The following is a 25,606-nucleotide window of genomic DNA, read 5'->3' as shown; positions in this document are numbered from 1 at the left end:
AATCTGTGCTGCTTTAACAATCTGCACATGAAATACATGAAGCTGTGAAGCGTGACTGGATTTGCCTTTGGTTTTGATTTTGATTTTGTCAGAGATCTGCCAATTAGGATTTGTTCCAACATAATGAAGTGGGCTGTTGGCAAGATGTAATCTTTTATTGATCCCTGGGGCTTGGCAAAATAGAAACGCAAAGAAATGAATGGTATACGCTATACAGGCTCTTTGGATTTTCACTTGGTGTTTATTTATGTAAGTGCTTATTTTTTTCTACATCTGCTTTCAGTTGTGCCTGGTTACATCAAGCATCTTCTCATATCTGTCAGCTTGGACTGTATTTATTCCTCTTCATGAACCTGAAATGCAATTGAGATAGCATACGATGTTAAAAATTGAAGTGTGAAGGGGGTTTTAGATTAAGTTCACAAGTAAATGACAAAAGTTTCTCTTCACTAATGCTTCTGCTCCCTGGTGTTACCTGTTTGTATCTGAAGTAGACTAGTACCAGTCTAGTCAACCTTTGCAGTTTTACCTCAGCTAACACTACAAGTTTCTTGTCCTCCTGCTACGGTATATATATCCTTTTGATAGTAGATGACATCTGTACAACCCTGTTTCAGTACACGGTGGTGTTCACTCTGAATCACACACACTTCCTAGAGTTTCCAGGAACACAGGTACTAGTAGCAGTAGACAAGATATTTCTAGTGCTACACTGTCTTTACAGTGCCTTTCTCGTCCCAAAGGAGATGTGTCATAACTCTTGGGACAGCACTTGCTGCCTGAACATGTTTCCTGACAGCTTCTTGTGCCTATCGCTGCTACAAGTCCCTTTTGTGGAGACAGCACCTCTGTGTGTATAGTTGAGCTCCTTTTCTGACAGTGTAATACTCTGCTATAAACAACAGCAAATCCATCTGACTAATAAACACAGGCATCCACTTTTCTATTACTTTTGCATATTTGAAGCAAAAAGAGGGTACTGGTAAGATAAAGGGAATAAACGGCACTCTTAACACTATTTTAAAAAATAAATTACTCTCATGGTTTACCTATTTTATTGTCTGTGTGATGCTGCGGCTTTGTGAACTTATATATGACTTTTCATTTTTTTGTAGGTCTGTAATAATTTAAAGAAAAATACATGGAAATTTATTTACTCTTAAAAGCTGCAAAACTTCTTGTGAGCTTCAGTTGCAATAGTGCTTCCATTATATGTAAATAGGTGAGAGACTAGATCTTCATGCAGTTTTAATATAGTTCTGCTCTAGACAGTGGAGCTACAGTAATTTATATCAGTCAAGGGGACTTTATTAGTCCAGTATAAAAGCAGAAACTGGAGTGTTTCCTCCCACAGAATGGTGGATAGAAAAGAGAAAAGGAAGGTGATGGTATCAAGTGTGATAAAAATACCAAAATTGTGAAAGTGTTTTTTCCTCCTTTTTGACTCAGGAGCTGTCACCGCTGTAAAATTTATATGCCATTAAGCATGGCAGTTTGTGTTACACTTGCAAATGAATTAGATAAAGCAATGACCCAGCTCCTCTTTCTGTCATTCCTATAAGTAACAACCCCCACTCTTACTTGCCCTGGTTGCCACAAGGCAAGCATAGATAAGTAAAGGTTTGCTTTCAGTTCCAGAGCACGTTCTTAAGCACCTTTTAGTTTAATCAACATTACTCTACTACCATTCTGCTCAAGTGCAAAATATCACAAATACATTTCTAATTGCTAATGACTTCCCAACACCCAAGTGACTAGTCACTAATTTTCCATCCAGCTCTTCAAATTAATACAAGTTCATTGAAAGAGCTGGATGTTAGAATATCTGGCAATCTGCTAGTGCAGTAGTCCCCAGGCTGTATTACATACATAGAAATTCTACATCATCAGAGGAAGAAAAAGATAGAGCTTTTTAATAATGCTTGCCAAAAAAAAAAAAAAAAACCAACAACAAAAAAACCAAAACCAAAACCCCAAATCACCAGTTCTGGAAACTTCTGGCTGCTGAGCACAGAGGTTCTACAACAACATCGAGAAGACAGAGAATTCATTTTGCCTAAGCATCAGATTGCTGTCCTAAAGGCTTAATAAAGGGTAGACTGAAACTAAATAAATGCAGTAAGCAACAATTTCTTTTAGTCCACGTTACGTTAAGAGATGTAACAGATCTTCCAGCATTCATAGCATCCACTGCTGCATATTAAACAGTCACATGTACCCCATGCAGCATTACCATACCTTTTTCATGCCAATATCTCTTGACTTGCTCCTCAGCTTATTAACTTGAGATTCAGCTATTTCAGCCCTTTCTTCAGCATCGTCCAGATCATGTTGCTGTTTTCTGTACTTCGAAAGGTACAGATTGGCTTGTGCTTCCTGGTGAGAGAGAACAGTGCGGCTGATTTCCTCCTGTCCACGTGAAACAAAGCTTTCCATTTCAAGTGGGAAGAAAAGTGCTCAGCATGACTAGGTAACAGCTGTATCGGAACCACTTGCCTCCTGGAGTACTGAGATTGTTTTTTTAGAGTTGATGTTTCCAGTGGCACTCTCCATGTAACTGGGAGGCTCTCAAAATGCCTCCTGATGGACTAAGAGGAAAAAAATCTTTCTTGTTCCTTCTCTTCCCCCCTTTCCTTGCAAATTATACTGCAATCTTAAAATAAAATTAAATACCTTTTCTGAAATATAACAAATACATATGCTACATATTTTATTTTATAGATATTACAGATACATTTGGACATACATACAGGGTTTATATGAATATAAATATAAATATTAATATGCACACAAAATGTGTATTTGTACTAAAGGTTTCTCAGATTAAAGATTAAATTTCTCAAAGGTAAAAAGGCCCAAACAGTTACTTACAGCTTCTTCTGCTTGGTGCTTGTAGCTCTTCACTTTTAATTGTAGCTTGTCAATCAGATCCTGCATCCTGGCCAGATTCTTCTTATCTTCTTCTGACTGTATCAAAACACCATAAATTGGGTTGATAGTGTAAAAAGGCCTAAAGCATCTCTCACCATGAAATAGGTATGAGTTCCATGTATATTATTTTAGAAATGTATTGTTCAAAATACAAACAAGCCATATTGTGGTCATCGTGTGTATAGATGAGAAAAATTTGTATAGGTGAAGATGTATGTAAGCATGGAGGCTGGGGAATAAATGAAAGTACCCTCACCATTTTTATATAAATGTAAATATATATACATATATATGTGCACACATTTGCAGAGGTGTACTTATATATATATGTTTTAAAATCCTCTTTGGAGACGTTTTTGGTGAGAGGAGTGTGGTGGTGCTGTTTCCCCCTCACCCTGAGTCACTTGGTGCTTGGTGCAATTCTTCCCCTCATGGGTCACATACCAGCCTAGGGTGAGTGAGGAATGAACTGTGAAAGCAGTGAACCCAAGTGTCAGGGTGCCTCCTTGGTGTACTTGGCTCCTGCTCTCCATTGTGGTGGTGAACTGGAGCGTCTGAGGCACCCCTTCAATGTATCTGGCTCTCACTGTCCCCATTATGGTGGTGAAGCCGAGTGTTAAGGCACCCCCTTAATGTGCCTGACTCTTGTTTTCCCCATTACTGGAAACAATAGTAACAGTCAATCACCTCCTGACAGCCAGTACACCTGTACCTGGGTCGGAGCCCAAAGGGGGATGATACACTTTGGTAACTAGTGTAATGGACCAGAATATTAACTCATCCAAGGTGGGCTGAAATGGAAAAGTACCTGACAATAATCAATTATCTCAGACCCTATAAATAGTTACCCTAAGGGAGACCCTTTGAGCTCTCCTGGGTCACAGGGGGCTGTGTTCAGCATCTCCCCTGAGCTGGGACGCCTCTCAGGTAAAGAAAGACCAGGGCAAGTCTCTCTTCTTGAGGCTCAATTATCACCTGTTGAGGAATGCAGATGCATTGGGAGTATTGATTTACCTCACACCATTAATAAATTGTTGCTAAATCGTAACTGTGTGAGATATTTGATCCATGACAATTCTGTCTGCCTGTGCTGAATCACTGTGTTGTAAGAAAACAACCTTCAGCCTCTGCATGCAAAAGTCAGAGTAAAACAACAGGTAGGAGGCTAAATAATCTCCTAAAGCAGATGGATGGGATTATCTTCTTAAGAATGCTGTTGAAAGAAAAAGGATCAGTGCTCTGTGCTGAAGGCCTTTTTCGAAAGGCAAGCAGCAACAGCAGCTGTTAGCAAACCTGTGGGAGGCTCAAGACTAGACTTTGCTGTTCAGCAATAGGTGACAGAGCCCTGGGACTGGGCAACCCTACACTGAGTGATGCATTAGAGTCAACTGAATCCTTCTGGCTCTTTTTAGCAACATCAGCACAGCTGAGAGACAGCTGTGCTCTTTCTTCTCTTGCAGTATGAATAGCCATCTAAGCCTGTTACATATTAATACTATGCTAAAACTGTCCAAATCCCAGTAGTAGAAGCTTTCTAACATGAGTCACAATGAGTCAGGTAAGATGATGGTAGCCCTAGGGAGATGTTCCTCCTATCCCTAAAGCTTCCTACAGTCAGAAAGCTCTGGGTAATGCTGTCCTTCGTCCTTCATCCTTCAATGAAACACTGAAGCAACTTATGACACTGGGAGAACAAATTTCTTTCCAGTGACCTAGTGGTTACTGCAGTCCTCAGCATACCTGGTAAGTCAGCTCTTTTATGCGCCTCTCAAACTTGCGGGCTCCTTTTTGAGCATCTGAATTGCGACGGAGTTCAGTCTCAAGTTCATTCTCCAGCTCACGAACCTGCAGAAAAGGACAAACCCTTGCCATTATGCTACGTATATAAAGCAGCAGGTAATTTGGTTCATAGTTCAAGAAATGCTAATTTTCTCAGCATATCCAGAGAGCTGAATTTCAGGAGTACCTCAACGTGTCACCTATCCATTCTGCTTTTTCATAAATGTATTTAAGCTGCACCAGCACTCAAAGATGCGGACATACGCAAAGGCCAAAAAAATTTAACTGAAGCAAGCATTGCAGAGGCAGATGTTGTCTCCTATTTTGGTTTTGTTTTTTATTATTTTTTTTTAATCAAGAATTTGCTACAACAGCTCATTGTAACTGGATGATGAAGGGGATGTGTGCCTCCAAGAACTACTCTGCATTTTGTGAAAGAGGAAATCTTTCAGAATACGCCTTATTGGCCTCTCTGAACTAGGGCTGCCTGGTTAAGGGCACCGACCTGGTCCCAGGTCTGTAAGGCAGGAGACAGTGGTCCATTGTTTGATCACAAACTTACCCTGGATTCCAGTTTCTGGATCTGCTTCTTGCCACCTTTCAGGGCTATTTGTTCTGCTTCATCCAGTCGCTTCTGGAGGTCTTTAATGGTTTGCTCCATGTTCTTCTTCATTCTCTCCAAGTGAGCACTAGTATCCTGCTCCTTTTTAAGCTCCTCAGCCATCATTGCTGCCTGAAAAACAACCACATTTTACAGCAGCTCTCTTATGCTATTGAATTATGTCTCAAGAAATAATGGGAGCTCAATCTTGGATTATCCAATACTTGGATCATTCACTGTACCCAAAGCTCCAGAGAGTATCTTGTGTATGCGTATCTTGCCTTGTCAGGGAGAACACAGAGACGGAATAGCCTTAGAGGCCTTTTTTTCCTCCATATTTTAATGCTGTGAGCGAAAATTTCCCCCTCACCTTTTTCCTTTTTTTTTTTTTCTTTTTGTATCTGTGCTATATAATGTCCTCATTTATAAAGCCTACAAGTAAGCCCATGCCATTCACTACGGATGTTTTACCTAGAATGTATTCAAAATCAAATCTTGATGTTTGGAGCTCTTGAAAGGCAGTAGATTAAAACAACTGTCAGACAAATTTCCCTGCGCAGCCAGAGACAAGAGTTGCCTGAGTGGCTGTAGCAGCAGAGCAGTTTCTGCAGTCTGTGCTGGGAGAGGAAGTTCAGTTTCAACAACTTACATTGTCCCTGGCCATTCTGTAAAACAGGTAACAGGGTGCCAATTAGCTCATTCCTGCTTTGATGTGTGTCCCTGCCATGAAAAGCCATTTACAGATGTTATACCCATCACTGAGCAGTCATGGGAAGACAGCAGTCATTGCAATTCAGGCTGGGGCTGAATCAAGGACAATGAGCATCTTCTTGCTGACAGGCAGCAATAGTGCTGTCAGCTGAGAAGCAGTAAAGGCTGTGGTACAGGAATAGCTTTGTCCAGCCACTCCAGACATGTAACTCCCAGAAACCTTCAGTCTTGGCTTTCATTTTATCTGTTGTATGATGTGATACATCAGTTGAACTCTGAAGACATAGATTTCTCCAGGTCTGTGGGAAATGGAAATATACCTGCCCAAATTATGTCTTCCCTAGAGGAAGAATGCACTCTCTCTCTCCTCCTGGTATCTTAGGCTTCATGTTTTTCCAATAGACACCTAGTTTTAGGGTACCTCATTTGGGATTCAGTAATTTTGTTTCTCACATCAGATTCTATGTACACCAGGAGACCAGTTAGTGCTACTTCAGTCTGAACTGGTTTAGCCTATCCAGGTGTATGATTTACCTGATTCAAAAGTGACATGACCTGAGAGTTTAAGGATCAATGGAAACTGCATTCGTGGAGGGAAAAAAAAAATAAACCAAAACCAAAAGTGAAACATCAGGAAGAAGTCCTTCCTCTCTTTTTACCTCTAGCCTGTTTTATTTTGTAGTTTCATTGGTTACCTCCAGATAACTGTGGAGTGCTTTGGATGTATGAGCTTTGTAACAAGCACAGAAATGGCAACCTGGGAAGTATTACTTGGTTGTCCTACGACATTGCAGTATTGAAAAGAAGTGAGCAAGGAACCAGCCTACTTACATCTGTGATTGCTTTCTTGGCTTTTTCCTCTGCATTCCGGCACTCCTGGATCGATTCCTCCACTTCATTCTGCATCTGGGAAATGTCACCCTCCAGCTTCTTCTTTTGATTGATCAGGCTTGTGTTCTTTTATTAAGTTTTCCCCAAAGAAAGAGTGGAAAAGGAGGAAAAGTGATGATTAGAGACATAACTTCTCCAAATACCATAGAACACCAAATCTTACTGATTTTTGCAGCTCGTGGATTACACAGAGAAATATTTGGGAAGAGAGATCCAAGGACATGGTAAGGGCTGGCCTTTACTACTAAAGCTTAGCTTCAGACTGAGGAAATATTAAAAATACTCTCAAAGCTGTAAATATTCAGGTTTTGGTTTAGATAAAATAATAGGCACAAGACTGAAATAGAAGAATGAATAAACCAGATCATTTTGGAAGACTAATGATCCATAATCAGTTAGTCAATGGGGGTCATTAAAACAGAAGCCCCATGGCATCATGGGCTGGAGGAAACGTTGCAAAACATTGCCAGCCTGTAGCACATTTTCATTTCCTTCTGACCATTAACTATTTGGTGAAGAAAAGCTTTGGTTTTGTAGCAAAAAGGCTTGCAAGTCAGGACATGACCCTCCACGGCCCTGTAAAAACTGCAGCGTCCATCCTGACAAGGTCCAAAGGCTTATCTTAATGAAGAGCACTTTGCTGTCGGATACTTTCCTGCCTTGCATGATACATCTGTAGTTAGAACCCTGCCCCTGCCGTTTTCATTGCTGAGTGACATCAGCGCCCTGAAGGTCACTTCTCCAAAGAAACGCCTCACCTTCCCAGACATGGCTTCACTAAAGCAGGAAACCGGTTTTACAGCACAGGAGAAGGAAAGAAACCAGATTTACTCTTGTTATCTCCTGTCATTGCTTTTTATGGGAACTGTTTAAAGCAGTTGTTTGAATCATCAGTTCCAGCTAACTCAAAGGGAGTGAGGTGGCATAGCTACAGAGTGACTTACTTCCTCTCTCCTTGTTTTCTCCCTTGAAGGAGGGCAAGGTGTGTCTGACTTATGATGGCCACGGACTAATAGTGTCAGTGCTTAATAGACAAGGCTCAGTTTAACCCAGTAAGGGAGAGAGCACAGAAAAAGCCAACCTGAGTGTGAAGCAGGTTCACACGTTCAGTGGCTTCCAGCAGCTCGTGCTCTGCCAACTTCCTCGCCCGTTCAGTCTGGTCCAGCAAGGCCCTCAGCTCATCCAGCTCCGACTGGAGAAGATTGTTCCTCCTGTCAGAGACCGCCAGCTGCTCCTTCAGATCTTCATTCACGTGTCCCGAGTCATCCAGCTGCACCTGAAGCTCCTATGACAAAACAGATGTTTGTCTTTTTTTAACAAGTGCAACTCCATTTCAAGCTGCTGTGCTTACATAAGAGGACTACAGATTGCAGAGCTGCATGGGACCCACCTCAAAAACTTCAGTGCTTCCTCATTGGAGAAGGGATTCCTCCACACTCTAAGCTGAATAGCTTTTGTGGTATGTGGTGCAACAGGGGGAAAAACCTGTGTGTTCAAATCTGTCAGAGCTCATGGTTCTGCCCGAGGCAGAACTAGCTGCTTAGGCGTGGGAGACGTGATGGCTTAAGAGGTGTATTAGCAAAGAACTTTTTTTAAGCTATTACAAATGTTGAAGCAAACAACAAAGCTGAATATAGACACACAGTATAGTCCCTGTACGCCAGCCAGCTGACTTGCTCTCCACACTTTTAAAGAACTTGCAAGCACACAAGAAAGTAATAGATTTTCAGTTCCTCACGCTGTGGCTTTCTGCCCTTACAGGAGGCTGTAGCCAGCAAGGGTTTTATGACAGGATCTCATCCAGCTTGAATGCAAGTTTTGGAAGAAATCCATATTTCAGTATTCTCTTACGCCAGACACGATCGCTAAGGGCTTTCCCTGCACATCCTTGAGAGCAGCTTCTCTCTTCATTACCATCACCATTGCTGTTTTGCTCTGTGCTGATGAAACTCAGCCCACACCTACCATTGGGTGCTTGGGACTGGTAAATCTCACAGTACCTTTATTTGTGTCTGCAAGACACGTGCTGACTTTGTTGCTTCTGCAGCATGCCTGTTAGCATGGCTGAGCTGGATTTCCATCTCATTGAGGTCCCCTTCCATCTTCTTCTTCAGACGGATGGCCTCATTTCTGCTTCGTGCTTCAGAATCAAGGGTGGACTGCAGTGAATCTATGGCACGTTGCTGATTTCTCCTGAAAAGTACATGAAGGGCGGATGGAGTCATTTTCCTCTCTGTACAGAAACATAGAACTATATACAACAGACCTTCATTTTCTGAAAATGTCTAATTTCCAGAAACAGTATTTCTGAATGACATACATAGCACAGGTTTCCAGTGCCTCACTGCCCTCTAACTGGCTGATGTGCTTCACACCCTCAGCTCACTCCTGATCTGTAAGCATCCATAGCATCCTTCTCCCCAGTTTCCTCTGGCAATGTTGCAGTAAGGAGTTCTCTCAGATCTCTTGTAAACTCAAGCAGGTACAGGTTTATACCTAACAAGAAGCACTTCAAGCTCAGCAGTCACTCATCAAGATATTTACTGAATCATTTACTGGCATGTTTTACATCTCAGCCTTTTTATGAAGGCATTAGTGAAGGCGATTAATCAAACTGAAGGTAGGCAGCTACATTCTAAGCTAATTACTCTAGGTGCTCTTTATAGTAAATGGCATGTATAAGCTACAATTTATCGTGTCTTAAAGTAGATGTTGAAAAACATTTCTTATATTAATCATAAGGGGAATAATCCAGGAACAGAAATCTGTGTTATGGACATCTAAATATAGAAGAGATTAAGCCCACCCAATTAACAGCCTGGTTGCCTTGTAAAACACAGCTTGGTGTCATTTTAAAGATGGCAAAACAGATACAGACAGGTGCTTTCTTGACCCCATAATAGTCAAATTCTACAAATAAAGTTTTGCTCTCTTACAACCAGGAGGTAGCTCAAAGCACAGAGTATGACTCACACAGGGAAAGATTTATCTCGCTGTTGGCCAAGTTTTGCTGAAAGCGTAGGAGTTCTGGGAAACCACCAATTCAACAAGGAAAACCTTGAGGGCCTTATTGCTTCAGCAAGATACAGAATGGTGCCCTAGACTCCCAGGGAACAACAAAGCATGTCTGCTGAACAACTGAGCAGCAAAACACTCATAATGAAGCTGAGTCAGAAAGCACTAATTAGGATAGCTTGTCCTGAGATGTCTATAATCCAGACGTCTGCAGGACATCAGAAGATAGTATCTGAAAGGGCCAAAACATTCCTGTTTTTGAAACAATTGACATATCGGTCCTTGTATCTACGCTGGCCAAGGTGAGCCTTGGACTTTTCCTTCCCTACCCTTTAGCCTACCGACAAACAAAGACATGGCTCTTGGATTAGTAGCAATGTAACACTGACTAATTCAAGGCCAGAGTTTTCTGAAGGACAGCACACACACATTGCTGAAAATCTCTCCCAGCATAGCATCATTCTAAGGGTGTAACTTTTCAGACTAGCATTTGTGCTGCGTGGTTGGGGAGAGACAAAAGACATCCTCCTCTCATCTAATTGCTTTCTGTTTTTCCTGTTTATCCCTTTCATCTGCAAGCTCCTCTCCTTTTATATTCATACTTTCTGTACCTCTGCAATTCTCACTGCTTACCCAAATGGTGTACACATAACAGCAAGCTCCTCACATCCTCCCACAGTCAGTGTAGCTATAACTGCATAAATTAACTCAATGCCTTCAGATGTCACAGGTTTGAGCACCACTGAGGTAGTACTGCTGATTTTGCCTGTGGTTCCCCTTGGGAGGCAGCGATCCTAGAGGATCAGGAGAAGATAGCTCTCTAGACCTTCTTGTCTCCACACTATGAACATATAGACTTAGTGGCCCTTGGTCTGCTGCGACTTTGGTTGTGCCATTCAGTTGTGTTACAGCTTCTACGTGACTTGTATGATGGGCTTATGCATACGCTGGCAGAGACTGAACTGACAGGAATATAAGAACTAAGAATGGTAATGTGGTAGGACTATTCTTTGGCAAATAGTCAGAACTGTCTTGGTTTCTGGTACAGACAGCACCTGCTTGTGCTGGTGTAACTGCCTGTGGTGCATTTGACTGGCTTGGGCCTTGAGAATATTTCTGGTGTTTTGAGACTTTCCCCTTAAAAAACATGCTGCTTCCTGCACAGTACCTTATATTTTCCATTTCTTCCTCCTTTTCTGCTAGTTTCCTTTCAAACTCTGCTTTAACTTGAGAAAGTTCAAGCTGAAAACGAAGGGTCTTACTTTCTTCATGCTCCAAAGCTCCCTGAAATAGAAAGCACCAAGAGCTTGCAGGACAGGAGTTGCTATTTTTTTCTTTCTTTTTCTTTTTTTAAATCACAAACTGCTGCACAAAGATTATCCCTTCACACTTTTCTTCCTGTTCCTAATAGCACTGTTTCCTCCTTGCCTCTCTCTAGGCAAGGACATGAGCAGCTTACATGGCAAAACAATGCATTTGTTTCCCCTCTAATGCAAGTTGGCAGCTAGAAAACTGAGCAGCGAACTCCTCAAAGGACAAATTGTCAAGCAGTCCACAGCTCACAAAAAAATACCTTAGGCTCTGCTTGCGTGGTTTTGGTGTCAACAGACATTCCCAGCTCCACACCCCTGTACAGACACCCTCCAGAAATTCACAGGCTTGTAAGGGATAGGCAAAAACTAAAACAAGATTGTTGTTGGGAGGGTGAAGGGGTCCACAGATACCCCAGCTCACAAAGATCTCTACAAATCGTGAAGTGTTGAAAGCCTCCCAATTATGCAATCTTATTAGGCAATATGACTTTAAGGAAAGAAATAACAGACATCAGCTCTCTATGACAAAATGCAAAAATATTCTGTCCCCTCTTTCCAATTAGCATGAAGACAAGTCTATGAAACTAAGGAAATTTGTTCCTATGTGTTTGTTCTTACGCTTATCTCATACACGGAAGTCAAGAACTAAGCTGGCAACAGTGCATAGTGAAATAACAGGGCCTCTGACTTGCAGGTCTTGCATAAACCAGGGTCAGTGGCATTCTGTCTCCTTGATGCTTGCATCAAACAGGGAAGAAAAGCACAGAGCCGAACACCATATATTTTGGAAGTGCTCTCTGAAGGGTAGAATTGCATAGGCTTATCTCTGGTTCCCTCAAGAGATGATGGAAACAGAATGGAGGATCTGAAGACAAAGCTGTACAAAATCCTTGCTAATCTCTGGCCATCATGCAGCAGTTACGGGTCAGTTGAGCGCACATTTCATGCCAAGGAGCCGCAACGTATTAATGGGAACAGGACGGAGAAGTACTGTGTCACCAGTGGCAACGGCCAGAGACCCAAATTCACAAGGAAGGGAGAAAATCTGCATTAAGCCATTTTTAAACCACAATTAAAATAAGATACATCGCCACTTTACTTTCATTAGTTCCTAATATCACTGAGCTTTAGGAAGCCATTCCACACAGTCCTGTAAAGTGTGCCCCTTAGGCCCCTCAAGAACTGATTCTTTCTAGCAAGTGAAGTTTATTAACAGAGCATATAATCACTCTCCACATCTCAGAGCTGTGGAAGAAAGGGATGCTCTTTCCTCTGCTCTGATCATGACACCTCTTTGTTTGGCTGTGAAATCCCTGCAAAGTGTAAAGCATCCTGTAACAGACAAAAGAAGTTGCATAGCATTTAAGGTATTAATGGATCCCTGTCACCAGGTGATGTTCATTTTAGCAGACATTATTTAGAGTGCAATTCAAAAGAAATTCAGCCATCACTAAAAAGCCTTGCTGTGTGCTGTGTTCCTTCTAGTCAGCAACACCTAGACACCTTCCTAGCTCTGCAATGCACCTAACTTTCAAAAAAAACCTGACAACTGAGCCTTTTAAGTAAATAACCAGGATTTCCAGTTGGCTTGTTCTGTATTGTTGTTTTGTTTCTGGAAACTGGGGTAAAGCATCCCTCTTGGGTACCTGCATACTTGTTACTGTAGAAATTAATGCAGTGATGCTAAAAGTCTTTACCAGACTCCTATTGGGAGTCATAGATTTTCTATTGAGCTTGTTTGCATTTGGTTTCTGAGACTGCCACTGTTTTTTTAAAACAGGCTACAGTATCCAACAGAGTATCTGAGACCTTATAAAATTCTAAGTCATCAGCAGGTTTGCTTTCTTAGTCTCAAAAACAGGAAATGGTGAATTTGCTGTTGGAAACTAGACACTAGAAATATCTGATAAAATAGTATAAGGCCATAATTCTCAGCAGTTCCTATTTCCTGAAACACTGAAATATTCTATGCTGAAGTGAGCAAGGATTGGATTTTCAGGAGGTGGGCAGAAGATTTCTGAGTTTCCTGAAAGGAAAAAAAAAAAAAAACAACCCCAAAACAAAAAACCAACAAAAAACCAAAACCTACAAGGCACCTCCTTTGAAAGGGCCTCCACTGATGATCTTAGAGCTGACATCTCCAAAAGTCACCAGTCACTCTTGAAAACACTGTCTAGCAAGCCCAGAGGTGCTGGGTGCAGAGAGGTTGCACTTGCTAACAACCAACTCATTGGCTGTAGTGCCAAGAGGATGAAAAAGGAAGGAAAATCTTGATAGAGACAGCTTTTCCTCTTACTCTGAGCTTTCTTTCCTTACCTCTGCTTCTTCCAGAGCAAGCTGAACTTCTGACTTCTCTTGTTCAACCTGTTTCTTGATTTTTTCTATTTCATGGAGGCTCTTGTTTCCTTCACTAATCTGATTGGTCAGATCAGAGATCTCCTCTGAAACAAAAAGGATGGACAGATTTAGCCATCAGAACATCCCAAACATGCTGCAATTCATGGAGAGTGAATACAGGACCTGTGACTCAAACCATTCCCTCAAGGGCTTGTCTGTACACAGGCGCTGCCTTACTTTCAGTTACAGCAGCTTTTTTTACCTGTCCTACTTGAAGGCACAGACTTTCTTGTAAATGCTTTTTGAAGTGGTTATAGTGGTTCAGTTTTTATCTGTGATAAAAAAGCAACACTGTGCTCTGCTTTGGGAGCCATCTAGGCTTCATTTGCTTCACCTCTGTCATTTTTGTTGATCCTCCCCTGAGATGGCACCCCTTCCAATGAGCTTCAGTGACAGGTGAGCAAAGGCAAGCCTGCTCTCCTCTGGCCACACCACTTTCTATGTTTAAAACCTTCCTTGCTGGCATCAGTCAGTGTCTCCAAACACATCGGAAAGCTAGTCTCAAGGATGAGAGACATGCCTTTCCCCACAGTCGTTATGGGGCACCTGCACCCCTCCAGCTGTCCACTGCTGTGGGTCTCGCACTGGACGTGGGGCCTGAAGGAAGCCTACCTTGAAGGTTCTTGTTTTCCCTTTTCAGCGTCTCCAGATGGTCCAGCGTCTCCTCATAGGCATTCTTCAGCTTGAAGAGCTCAGTGCTGAGGCCACGGGCCTCCTTCTGGGACGCCTCCAGCTCAGCCTGTGACTCTTCATACTTCTGCTTCCAGTCATTGATAATCTTGTCAAACCCACGCTGCTTCTTGTCCAGGGAGGCAGCTGCCGAGTTGGCCTTCTCCAGGTCAATCATCATGTCTTCCAGCTCGTTCTGCAGCCTGTGCTTTGTCTTTTCCAGAGAAGAGCACTTGGCATTGGCTGCCTCGATTGCTTCCTCAGCTTCTTGCAGGCGAGCAGCAAGCTTCTTCCTACCAGGTGGGAAGAGACAGTGAAATGACTGAGTGCCACCTATGCCGTGTTATCCAGAAAAGCTGCCACCAAAGCAGTATCTCAATAAATCAGTCTTGAAAAAGAAAATTTGTGGAACAAGGGGAAGGGAGGGGAAAGTCAAGCCTCTAGAGAGAATGGACTGTGATAGGAAAAAAAAAATCTTAAATTATTAATGCTGTCATATGGCAGATGATTTTCTGCATGTGTACATGTGTGTGAATATTTGAAATTGAAATTTTGAACTGTCAAGCAGCAGCTTGCTACTCGCTATCTGTAGCCAGTGTGGGCTGGTTGTAAATTTTGATAAGACCTGGTCTAAATGAAGGTGTCATGTTCCTCCAATTAAGAGATATGAGACAGAACCACCAATTAGGAGGCTGGTCACACCTTGGGCTTTTGTTCCTAGACTATTCAGATTGGGAAAACAGGGGGCTGGGAGTCCTGCCAAGAAGAGGCCCTGGAAAGAAAGGAGGGCCCAAAAAGATGAACGTGAAGATGATAGATGGAGAAAATATACTGGAAGTGGGGGGAGATCCTGCAGATCAGAGACGCATGGAGACAGATGCTAGAGATGTTCAGAGACCTTGCCCAATAAAACTGGTAACTGGGAGTGGCTGCACAGCATGAACCAGTGTAACTTTCCACCCTGCCTTCCCAGAACAGCCATCATCACCCTGCTGGGAAGGGAAGTCAAGACCAAGGGAACATGTACTGGGCCAGGTCAGAGCATGTGAGTATGAGGGGTAACTGAGTAGGGTAATCTAATCTTTTTAGTTCTTAAATATATCTCAGTATCCACATCCACTACCCCATGGACAAGGACTCAACAGAAACATTGACCTGCTCAAGCATTTAAAAGAACAGAAGGACAGCCATGAATGACAGCAATGAGCCAGAGGGATTTTTCCAACCATTTTGCCCTATTTCCTTAGTGCTATAACAGGTCGCAGGGAACAGTCTTGTCAGCCTCATCAGTCTTGGGCACAATGAAGCCCACGTAACCCACTTACTTAGCATCTTCCAGCTCCTCAGTTCTCTGAATGGCATCAGTCTCATACTTTGTTCTCCACTGTGCCACTTCTGCATTTCCCTTGGAGAGAGCCCGCTGCAGCTCTGCCTTGGCTTCTTGCTCCTCCTCATACTGCTCCCGCAAGAGATCACAGTCGTGCCTGGCCGCTTGCAGGGCATGAGCCAGGGCATTTTTGGACTGCAGGGACAGAAAGGTCACAGCATTGCACCAAAACCCAAACAAACAGCCTCTAGAAATTCAAATGGAGGCTTAAGGCTTTTTTCTTTTTGCCTGTGGCCTTGATAGTCCAGGTCAAGTGAGGTAAGAAGTGCTTGAAGTCATCCCTAACTGGTGACATGCTGAGGAAGCAGTCAAGACTGAAGATAATCTAACACCTTTGGAGAAGTGTCCAAACTTTTAAGTTACAAGATCTGAGATTTTGGCTATCCTACTGGGTAAGTTTTATTCAACAATTATGGATGCTGATTGTTTTCCTAAGCTCTTCTCCTGTGACTTGCCTCAATCAGGGCAGGAACTTATATCAGTATGATTACCAGGAAGCATTCTCACTCCTGTGTCTCATTTCAGCTTTTTTTCAGGCTACAAATAAACATGAGCAGTTTTCCCCATTCCATCTCAATGAATGGGACACGTTCAAAGCATTACCTTGGTTTCCTCTTCTAGCTGTCTCCTAAGTTCTTCAATCTGTTGTGTAAATGATGTTTTCCCCCGGGACAGCTGACTTATCAGTGACTCCTTCTCTTCAAGTTGTCTTACAAATTCACCTGCCACAGGATTCAACCAAAAAAAAAGTGAGGTGATGAAATGACAAAGTCCCAGCCAAAATCAAAGTCCCACCTGCCCAGTTCTGCTGAGGAAAAGAACCCACCAGTGATTGTGGCTGACATTTTGTGAAGCTTCTTCCAAAGTTGTAACCATCAGATGCTTCACTAGGATAGTTTTCCTTTAGTTTTTGTTTGTTTGTGGGGATTTTGTGGGTTTTGTGGTTTGGGGTTGGGTTTTTTTTTTGTTGTTGTTGTTGTTTTTTTTTGTGGAGTTTTTTTTTGTTTTTTGGGGGGGGGTTTTGTACTGCCAATACCTTGGTTTGGTAATTTTAGTTCAGCTCATGGATCAGACTGGAGTGATGCTTACTTTCATACAAAGTTGTAGCTGGTTTTGTTTATACTTTTCTTCATTCCTTCACATTGCTTTTCCACGGACTTTTTTTTCAGAGGGCTTCAAAGCACCCTGAAAACCTCAGAATGACCAGAGGAATACATAAGGAAAACCTCATTTATCACAAGGGCACTGCTGCAGGGTGGAAACTGCAGCCTTATAGGAGTACATAGAACTAATGAGAAAACAAACATGAAATGAAAAATATATCTTTGAAAAAACACAGAACAGTGCTATCTGATGAGGATACAGAGATTAAGTAGTACTACTCTGACTAAAAAGGTAGCAAGCACTTAGAGGGTATGTGGTATTTTGGGTCGGATGTGAACATCTTCTAGAGTGCAGTGCCCAAGGTTACGCTGAGGAGGGTGGTAGTCACACAGACAGCAGTAGTATGCCACCTCCTTCATCCTCCCTCTAGCACTGCAAGATAGGTGCAGTTCCTGAAACTTGGTACCTAGCCAGCACATACATTTCAGTTCATGAAATGGTATCCACAGTACATTGGTAAATATGGTTGTAGGTTTGTTTTAAAAGCCACTCTGAGGCAAGGTGTGCCCCTCCCCCCCCCCCAAGATTATAAATATATTGAAGATAGGAATGTCAAAAGACACAAAACTACTGCTCCATCCAGAAATCCAAATCCAGACACCTTCAGAGCAGAAGCCATTGTACACTGTATCTCACTGATGCAGTGCTGAAACACACCTGATAAGTTTCTGGGAAACAGTCTACCTGGGTTGAACATGCACATACCATTCTCACTCTGGAGTTTTGTTTTCTGAGTAGTGAGGTCATTCATGAGGCGAGTCATTTCCTCCAGTTTTGTTTTTGTCTCATTCAGATGGTCTTCATAAGTGCGACAAAGTTTCTCTGCGTTCGCCTAAGAGGAATCAGGAGAAAAGACAAAGCTGTAGGCTCCAGGCAGCCGTTTGGAAGATGTAGCCTTCCAAATGTGTCCTTTTTTTTTTTTTTGTTCCTTTGTTTGTTTGCCTTTTAGAGAAATAGCAGATAGCAAAGACACAAATAGCACAGCACTAGAGTGGGAATAGTAGCCCTGAGTCTACAGGCCCAGGGTCTCCACATCAGACCACCTTCCCCACCTGTTTTCCCTGAACTGCGTTCTGTACAGAAGCACTAGCATAAAAGGACTCTGCAAGAACTTCAAAGGCAATCACATGTCTGTGAAGTTCAGGCATAATTGCTAGATGGGAAAATCACCTCCAATGAAAATTGCTTTACTGATTCTGCTTTAATTGCCATTTATCATAAATTGAGTTTGATGACAGCTTTCTAACTCTCAGAATACTGAAACTTCTTTTCTTCACTTGAACTGAAAGAACTGAGTGCTCTGAAAGCTACCAAGACTATCTACTCAGGAAACAAAATCCACAATTCATCTGTAGGAAGTAAAAATACACAAGATGGTCACGCAAGCCTTTGCTTTGCACTACTTGCTAACCAAGGCTCAAAACTGTGAACCAAGGGCAGGATCCATGAGGAATCTGCTTAGGATGGGAGATCCAGACTTGGATGGCATCACCTCAGTCATTACCAGCCTGGGGGAGCACAATTTAAGTGACACAGTTTTGTACTCTGAGACACATGGATAAACAATATGCCTAGGACTGGGGATGCGCCGTGTGTTTTAGACAGGCCATCTTAATCGCTGTCCCACCTCCAGGCAAGAAGGGCTATACCACCAGCTGGGGAAGAGGGCACACTGTGCACGTAAACAGCCTCAGATTGCAAGACACCACCTTCTGAAACACTCCGGGCCTACCAGGTGTCCTGGGAAGCTTTCAGACCAGCCTTAGCTGCACATGACCTTGGGGGTTTGGGGAGCCTCAGGACCCTTACTTTTCCCTTCACCATCTGCTCCATGTTGGATGACAGGTCATCCACTTCCATCTTCAGCTCGCTTTTCTCCTTTTCCAGTTTCTGCTTGACCCGCTGGAGGTTGTCCAGTTGCTCCCCCATCTCAGCCACACTGTCTGCATGCTTCTTCCTCAGGGTGGCGGCCGTAGCTTCATAGTGCAGTGTGGCCTCTTCGAGGTCCCGCCGCAGCTTCAGGAACTCTGCCTCACGTTTCTTGTTCATCTCCAGCTGGGCAGCTGTGGCTCCCCCAGCCTCCTCAAGTCGCTCGCTTAATTCCTCCAGCTCTCGGGCTAAATCAGATCTCTGCTTTTCCACCTTGGCTCGAGCAGCTCTTTCTGCTTCCAGCTCCTCTTCTAGTTCTTCTATACGAGCCTACCAAAGGGATATGAGCACGTTTGGGTCACCTTCATGGTAATTCCCATCAGAAGACCATGAAGCACCCTACAGATTGTTAAGCCCTCCATCAGCCCACACACTACAACACCGGTGGAAGCACAGCAGTTAAAGGACATTTGTGACAGTAAATCAGATCTTGAGCTAGAGTAAGGATGGTGAGTCACATCCTTCTCAGAGTAGATTGCTCTACAAGCTCTAGTTCAAGATATTTAGGTCAAGTGCAGTGACCTTATACTCATGTTACTTGACATTCAGCTGAAGCACATGAGGGAAGTTACTTGACAGTAGGAGTAGCATCAACAGATTTTCATTGAAGGGGACTCTTTGTTCCCATTTTAAGAACTCTCTGACTGAAGTAACTTCTCTCTAGGACTGCCAAGACAAGATTCCAAATATAACAGTGTGTAGAATTGCATGAATAGCGAGTATTCACTGGGAGCAGCCTTTTTTATGACCAACCTACGCTACACATGCAAGTTATGCAAACATTCTTTATTTACAAAATAGCTGAGCTGATACTTTGGGTCAAGACATTTTGTTTGGACTGTGCTGACTGCTGACTTTCTTTGGCCTTTTAATTGCTGCTGAAAATTTCCTGCGCATTTGAGCCCTTCCCCTAAATTTCAAATCTGTGCTTATCACTGCTGAACTCCTTCCCAGCATCCGCCCTCAGTCCCAAGGTTTGGAACAATATCATTTGCCTGAAAAAAAAAAAAAAAAACATGAGAGCTTTTCTGCCTTGCCTGAAACCACCAGCATTCTGTGGTCATATGTCCTACTCCTGGGAAGGAACCACTGTGGAGTAAGCGTCCTGAGGGGAAAAGGGATCAGTCTGAGAAGCTATGGAGTTACACCACTTTGGGTCTCAAAGCTGAGCTGCAGGTAGCCATGAAAATTCTCTGCAAAGCCCTTCACTGAGGCACAAAGAGAAACTCATCCTAAGATATATGAGAAAGAAGCAAGCTGACCTGAAGCTCCTTGATCTTCTTCTGCAGCTGCATCACTATAGCTTGTTCATCTTCTATCTTGGAATTCAGCTGGCTCATTTCAAATTCTTTCCTGCCGTGGAAAGGAAAATCCTACTGTGACAATTTTCCCTGTAGCTTCAAGTTAGGATTTTGCAGTTTTTGAGGAGTTGTTCAATATAACTTCTAACATGTCTAAAAATGAAAACAATCTTCGTGTATTGCTATTTGCATGAAAACACATCTTCCTTGTGTTTCCAAGTCAAGACTCTGCATGCATTTGTGCAATTATATTTCTGGTTCTTTGAATCATACATAAATAACGTTATTTTCAGAGTCAATGGGAAAATACATTTAACAGAGTCAAGTCTTTCAACAGTACTGTCGTAGCTGGTTAGGATTAACAAGTTTTTAGAGACTTCCTTCAGCTTTCTCCTCTAAGCAATGAAAAACATTACTTTTTTTTTTTTTAAATGCTGGAAAGTGTAATGAATTTTAATGTTTCTGGTATACCGAGCACAAGTAAGAGTGATTGTCCCTCCCTCCTTGGCTACACACTCTCCTCATGAAATTTTCTTTTAGCCATCAGAGCAGAATGACACACCTGAAGGCTCTGAAATGACAGTGGGAACTGTGCTGCTTTATTTTGTACAACTGAATCAGCCTCTTACTTTTTTAGCTTTTCTTCCATCTGGAGCTTATCATTCTCCAAGTCCATGACACTCTCTTGGGTCAGCTTCAAATCCCCTTCCAGTTTGCGTTTTGCCCTTTCTAGATCCATCCTCACTTTCTTCTCTTGTTCAAGTGAGCCCTCAAGCTTTAAGAACAAAGTCACTTATTAAATCTGCTGAACACATATGGTTTACAACAGTCAGATGTATGCTTTGTGCTGAGCTCTAGCAAGTGGCAAAGCAGAAGTACTTAAGTATAAGCATCTTATTTTACATTTTTTGTTTTCTAGCAGCCAGTGGACATATGGGCTAAAGGAATACAACATAAGGGGTTAGTCCACCCTTTAAATTTGTGCAAGCATTACAGTTCTCTTAGTAGCAAAGTTCTGTTTGACTTCATGCCCATTACACTGCAAATGCAAACTGAGTGGATTTTCCCTTTTTATTGCACTCCTGTCAAAGGGTGGACTACACAGATAAGTTTTTATAGTGTTCCTATAATTATACCTTTTACAGACATTACAAGGTCTGCATTTCTAAATCCTCAATCATTTCTAAAAGGAGATACTTTCAAAGCTTTGCAATATTTCAGACTCATGAAAACAGTAAGTGATGGAACAACAAGCCTGGGGAAACATGAAGGTAGAGCCAACTTACATCATCCACTTGCTGTTCCAGTTTCACTTTAGCTTTGCTCAGGGTGTTGACCTTGTCCTCCTCTGCTTGTAGGTCATCCAGAACTTGCTGATGAGCTTCCTGCAAAGACTTTTTCTCCTTAGTAAGTTTGCTGATATTCTCATCAAGAGTTGCCATTTCTTCTGTCAGATTTTTGACCTGTGTGAAAAAGGAAGATGTCTTTGTAAGATTTTGAAGCAAGGGATTATCATAACCTGTCTCAAATTGCTGTCTGTACTGAACTTGTATGCAGGAAGACAATAGAAAGAAAAGGATCTCTTCCCCCTTCCAGCCGCTTGTGGCATTCTGAGTGAAATTGCCCATCAAAGGAGCCAATATGTGCCAGGTCTTGTTGTGAGTTTAGTACATTCTTTCAAATGTACTGAGTTCTTTTCAGTATCACTCTCATTGTGGTAGACTCCAACTTCTGGGAGAAATAGGACATGAGCTTTACATTTACAGGCTCTAAGAAGAAGAGCTGGAAGAACTCATGGTTACAGCAGAAAATTGTTTACTCTAAAAATGCCCAAACTAGACATAATTCTTTAGCTGAATTGCTGCAAAACTCACTTCAGAAAAAGGGAAACTTAGGCTCAGAGTTAACACTTTTCCCCTATAAGGTTAAATAACTCTGTATATACTGATCCTTCAGTGTGGCCTGTGTAACAAACAATGTGAAACCATCAGAAGACCAGTATCTCTTGTCATAACGGTAATTCATGCCAAGCCTCTTCTGAATACATGACGAAGTTCTAAAGGTACCTTGTTTTCAGTAGCATGCTTCTCTTTCTCTACTTTTGCAAGTGTTATTTCAAGATCATCAATATCCTTCTTGAGCTCAGAGCACTCATCTTCCAGTTTTCTCTTCTTAGAAGTCAGCTCAGAATTCATCTCTTCCTCATCCTCAACCCGCTCCGTCAGTTCTTTGACTTTGGCCTCCAGCTGAATCTTGGATTTAATCAACAAGTCGCATCGCTCCTCGGCATCTGCCAGAGTGTCTTGCTCCTGGTATCACACAAGGAAGAGGACAGCAATGACTCCCTGGCCTTTTTTTCTTCCTCACTTGTCCCCTAACCTGTAAGTGGTCAGATACTACAGAGCAGCATAAGGAAAATTTCCTACTCCTGCTTTTAGGAGACAAGACTGACAAGTAATTCATGGAGCAGGATGAGACAGTGGTGAGCATGACTAGTCACATGTAAGACTACTTCTATATCTAACTTCCATGGACATTGTCTTGGGCAGAACCTGTTGAGATTTGCATTGCTAGCCCACCTGGCTATATGCTAGAACATGAGAATTTCTATCTGCTCTATATTTTTTGCAAGACTCGGGCAACATTTTAATTGAATTGCATTAAACTCTGGTCTGTAGGTCTTTGAGTCTTAAAGAACATCTAATAAACACATGAATGTATGTGTCTACTCACAGCTTGGAGCTGGAGAAGCAAATCATTTTTTTCCTGAACTAAAGAGACTTGCTTTTCTTCAAGTTCCTTTCTCCTAGCTTCAGATTTTTCCAGGGCCTCCTTCAGTTTCAAGAACTCTTCCTTCATATTGGCCATCTCCTTTTCAGTTTCTGCAGACTTCAGAAGAGGTTTGATTTTAAAGAAGAGCTTCATCCAGGGCCAGTTCTTCACAGCCATAAAAGCGCGGATGTTCCACTGAATTACAAGAAGGGCATCCCTGATTTAAGAAGAAAACAAACAAAATTCCCTAAAGTTTAGCCTGAATTGAGAAAGTGATAATTTGTTTTTCATTCTCAGTCAGTTTTATGGCTTTGTTCTCAGTAATATTAGGAACTTGTACTAGGTTCTAAGATATACAAGAAACTTCCTCCATATCTTTTGATGTTTAGGGACACAAAAAATTTACAAATCTGATTTTTACCAGAGCTGCAGGCAACTAATATACAGTTGCTATTATTTTTATCACACATCCACTTTAAACTGTTAATTTAGGGTTAGCTATAGCCTTAGGGACTGTAATAATCGCTCTGTTCAACACAGAATTAAATGATAATGACTACTATCTGCCAAGATTTAAGGGGGTGCCTTCATACCTGCGCTCCACTATCTTCTGAAACTCAATCCGCATCAGTCTGCCACGTGCTCTTGCCTGGATCATTGTTAAGATTTTTGCAAGTCTCTCATCCCTCATTTCTTCTAGATGGCCCAATAGACCAGCCTTGAAGAATACCTGGGACATGCACAGATGTCATTTCACCTTAACAAATTATTTTATTCCAAAATTACACAGACCTTATTGAAATCATTCAGAAGAATGGTATTTTTATTGACAAATCATATAGTAAAAGAGTATAGAGGGCCAAATACTACTTGCATTTGGGGCTGCACTGTACAGTTCCAAAGTTGTTTTAAAACCAGGTCTTATCTCCCCAGTTTTGGATAGGCCAAACAATTTTATAGCCACATTTTAATTGCCACAGTACTTTTCAACTGTGGCAGGGTTCAAAGCAGGTCAGCTGAACCACAACTCCCAACTCCCAGATCCCTGCTAATGGGATCATGTCCTAATTACACATGGCCTCATTTCAAAAGCTGCAGCTGATCCTGTGATCCATATATGTTTGAGTGTACCTATATTACATTAAATAAGCTATTGCTTTACTGGGGGGCATGGAGCATCAGCTGCTACTGTGTCCGCCTGTAGTGTTGCTGTAATAAAAACTTGGTGGGAGCTTGAGCCTGAGAAACAAAATTCCTCTAGCACAGCTTAAAAATTAATGTAACTTTGCTGCTATGTGGCTGGTTCCTTGTATTATTAACTCTTCAATAATCGCTACCACCAGAAATTGCATGATGTCCTATTCTGCAAATTAGACAGTAGATCCATCACTTTTCTCTTTACATAGGCAGTGATTTTCTTTTCTGGTTACCTTGGTGTGTCCAAAGCGATATTGGTTATGGTCAACATCTAAAGACGCCAGCAGTTTTTCAGCAGCTTTTCTGCTGTCCACAAACTTATCCTCTGGGATGGCACCTGGATTCAGAATGCGGTACCTGTTAATAACAGATGAATGATTAGTAAAATTGGCCTAGATTCTGCCTTTTTTTTTCTCCCCTCTTCCCCTAAAACTTAAAAAAAAAAAAATCACACATAATTTCCTACTTTGCATCTACACAAACACAAGTAGGAGTAGAATTCTGCCTTGCATGTTCAGGCAAACTGAATGGAAAATCAACTTGAAATGCCTCAAATAAAAATGAGAAGACATGCTTTGCATATTTTGACTGGTGGGTTAGGACAGGGGACAACACAGCTCTGCATTACCTTTGTTTAAAGTCAGCATAAAGCACCCTGTTTGGGAAACCCTTACGGCAAATGCGGATGCCTTCCAGGACACCATTACAGCGGAGCTGATGCAAGACAAGGAAAGCATCCATTTCACCTACAGGGGGGAGAAAAAAAAAAGGCTAAATTAAATGGAACTTCTCCATAGGGCTTAATGCTTAATCTTCATTTCACTGAGGGAACTGGAAAATGTGAGGTGTCATCTCCTAAAAGAGCAACACCATTGGATAAGGTGAACAACACAGACAGTATTTAAAGACAATGTGGTGACCTGGAAGTAAGTGTTGGAATGACATAGTTAAAATACACTAAAATTTTAAGGATCTTGTCTTTTTCATACCTGGAGTTTTTGATTCATTGGGGATAATACATCGTACAAAGTGAGGGGCTGTAGATCTCAGGTTAGTCATCAGCTTATTTAAATTTTCCTAGAATGGACATATTGAAAACACAATTAGCTTTAGTGGATTAGTGGAATTCCAATCACTTATTTTTTTGGTTTGTTGCTTAAGTTTATTAAGGTCATCTCTCTAAATATTCTCCAACTAAATTATAAGCTTATCAAAATTATTACAGAGAAATGTGTTCAAACGAAACAAAGTACAAATTAATTTTATTATAGGAATCCACATCAGTTTTAGCAAAGTCTTAAGAAAACACGTTTTACTTACAACCTCAGAAATGACAGAAACAAGATGAACAGCAAGCAAGATGCAGTATCATCCTGCAGAAGACTTCTGTAAAGCCAACTGCATTTTTGCCTAGTTGCTTTCCCACTCAGTGTAGATAGTTCACCCGTTCCTCATAAAAGCTATGTTTTTGTCCTCCTGGCCAAACATTTCCCCTTTATTGATCTTAATCAGGTATCTCCCAGACATGTAGCAAGGTAGCTCAGAAGAA

The 25,606-nt window shown here is 41.9% G+C and overlaps 1 protein-coding gene across 1 annotated transcript in view; it reads right to left on the bottom strand.

Moving 5' to 3' along the window:
- Positions 1–225: 225 nt before the first annotated feature.
- Positions 226–25,606, bottom strand: part of LOC104458187 (myosin heavy chain, cardiac muscle isoform) — a 46,510-nt gene continuing 21,129 nt past the window's right edge. Inside the window, exons 19-42 of the mRNA XM_010081346.1 lie at positions 25,047–25,134; positions 24,686–24,803; positions 24,291–24,414; positions 23,454–23,590; positions 22,822–23,077; positions 22,155–22,397; positions 21,375–21,551; positions 20,718–20,863; positions 20,050–20,140; positions 18,668–19,057; positions 17,564–17,690; positions 16,298–16,416; positions 15,633–15,829; positions 14,251–14,600; positions 13,558–13,682; positions 11,097–11,212; positions 8,914–9,106; positions 7,995–8,198; positions 6,854–6,979; positions 5,273–5,443; positions 4,672–4,776; positions 2,872–2,967; positions 2,239–2,376; positions 226–353 (exon numbers count right to left, since the gene is read on the bottom strand). Of these exons, the coding sequence (XP_010079648.1) occupies positions 336–353; positions 2,239–2,376; positions 2,872–2,967; positions 4,672–4,776; positions 5,273–5,443; positions 6,854–6,979; positions 7,995–8,198; positions 8,914–9,106; positions 11,097–11,212; positions 13,558–13,682; positions 14,251–14,600; positions 15,633–15,829; positions 16,298–16,416; positions 17,564–17,690; positions 18,668–19,057; positions 20,050–20,140; positions 20,718–20,863; positions 21,375–21,551; positions 22,155–22,397; positions 22,822–23,077; positions 23,454–23,590; positions 24,291–24,414; positions 24,686–24,803; positions 25,047–25,134 (3,855 nt within the window). The 3' untranslated portion in view covers positions 226–335. The remainder of the gene's footprint in view (positions 354–2,238; positions 2,377–2,871; positions 2,968–4,671; positions 4,777–5,272; positions 5,444–6,853; positions 6,980–7,994; positions 8,199–8,913; positions 9,107–11,096; positions 11,213–13,557; positions 13,683–14,250; positions 14,601–15,632; positions 15,830–16,297; positions 16,417–17,563; positions 17,691–18,667; positions 19,058–20,049; positions 20,141–20,717; positions 20,864–21,374; positions 21,552–22,154; positions 22,398–22,821; positions 23,078–23,453; positions 23,591–24,290; positions 24,415–24,685; positions 24,804–25,046; positions 25,135–25,606) is intronic.

Source organism: Pterocles gutturalis, unplaced genomic scaffold (assembly GCF_000699245.1).
Source record: "Pterocles gutturalis isolate BGI_N339 unplaced genomic scaffold, ASM69924v1 scaffold20314, whole genome shotgun sequence".
NCBI classification, from domain to species: Eukaryota; Metazoa; Chordata; class Aves; order Pterocliformes; family Pteroclidae; genus Pterocles; species Pterocles gutturalis.
The sequence above is the reverse complement of the archived record's forward strand: the minus strand, read 5'-3'. Positions and strand labels throughout refer to the sequence as shown.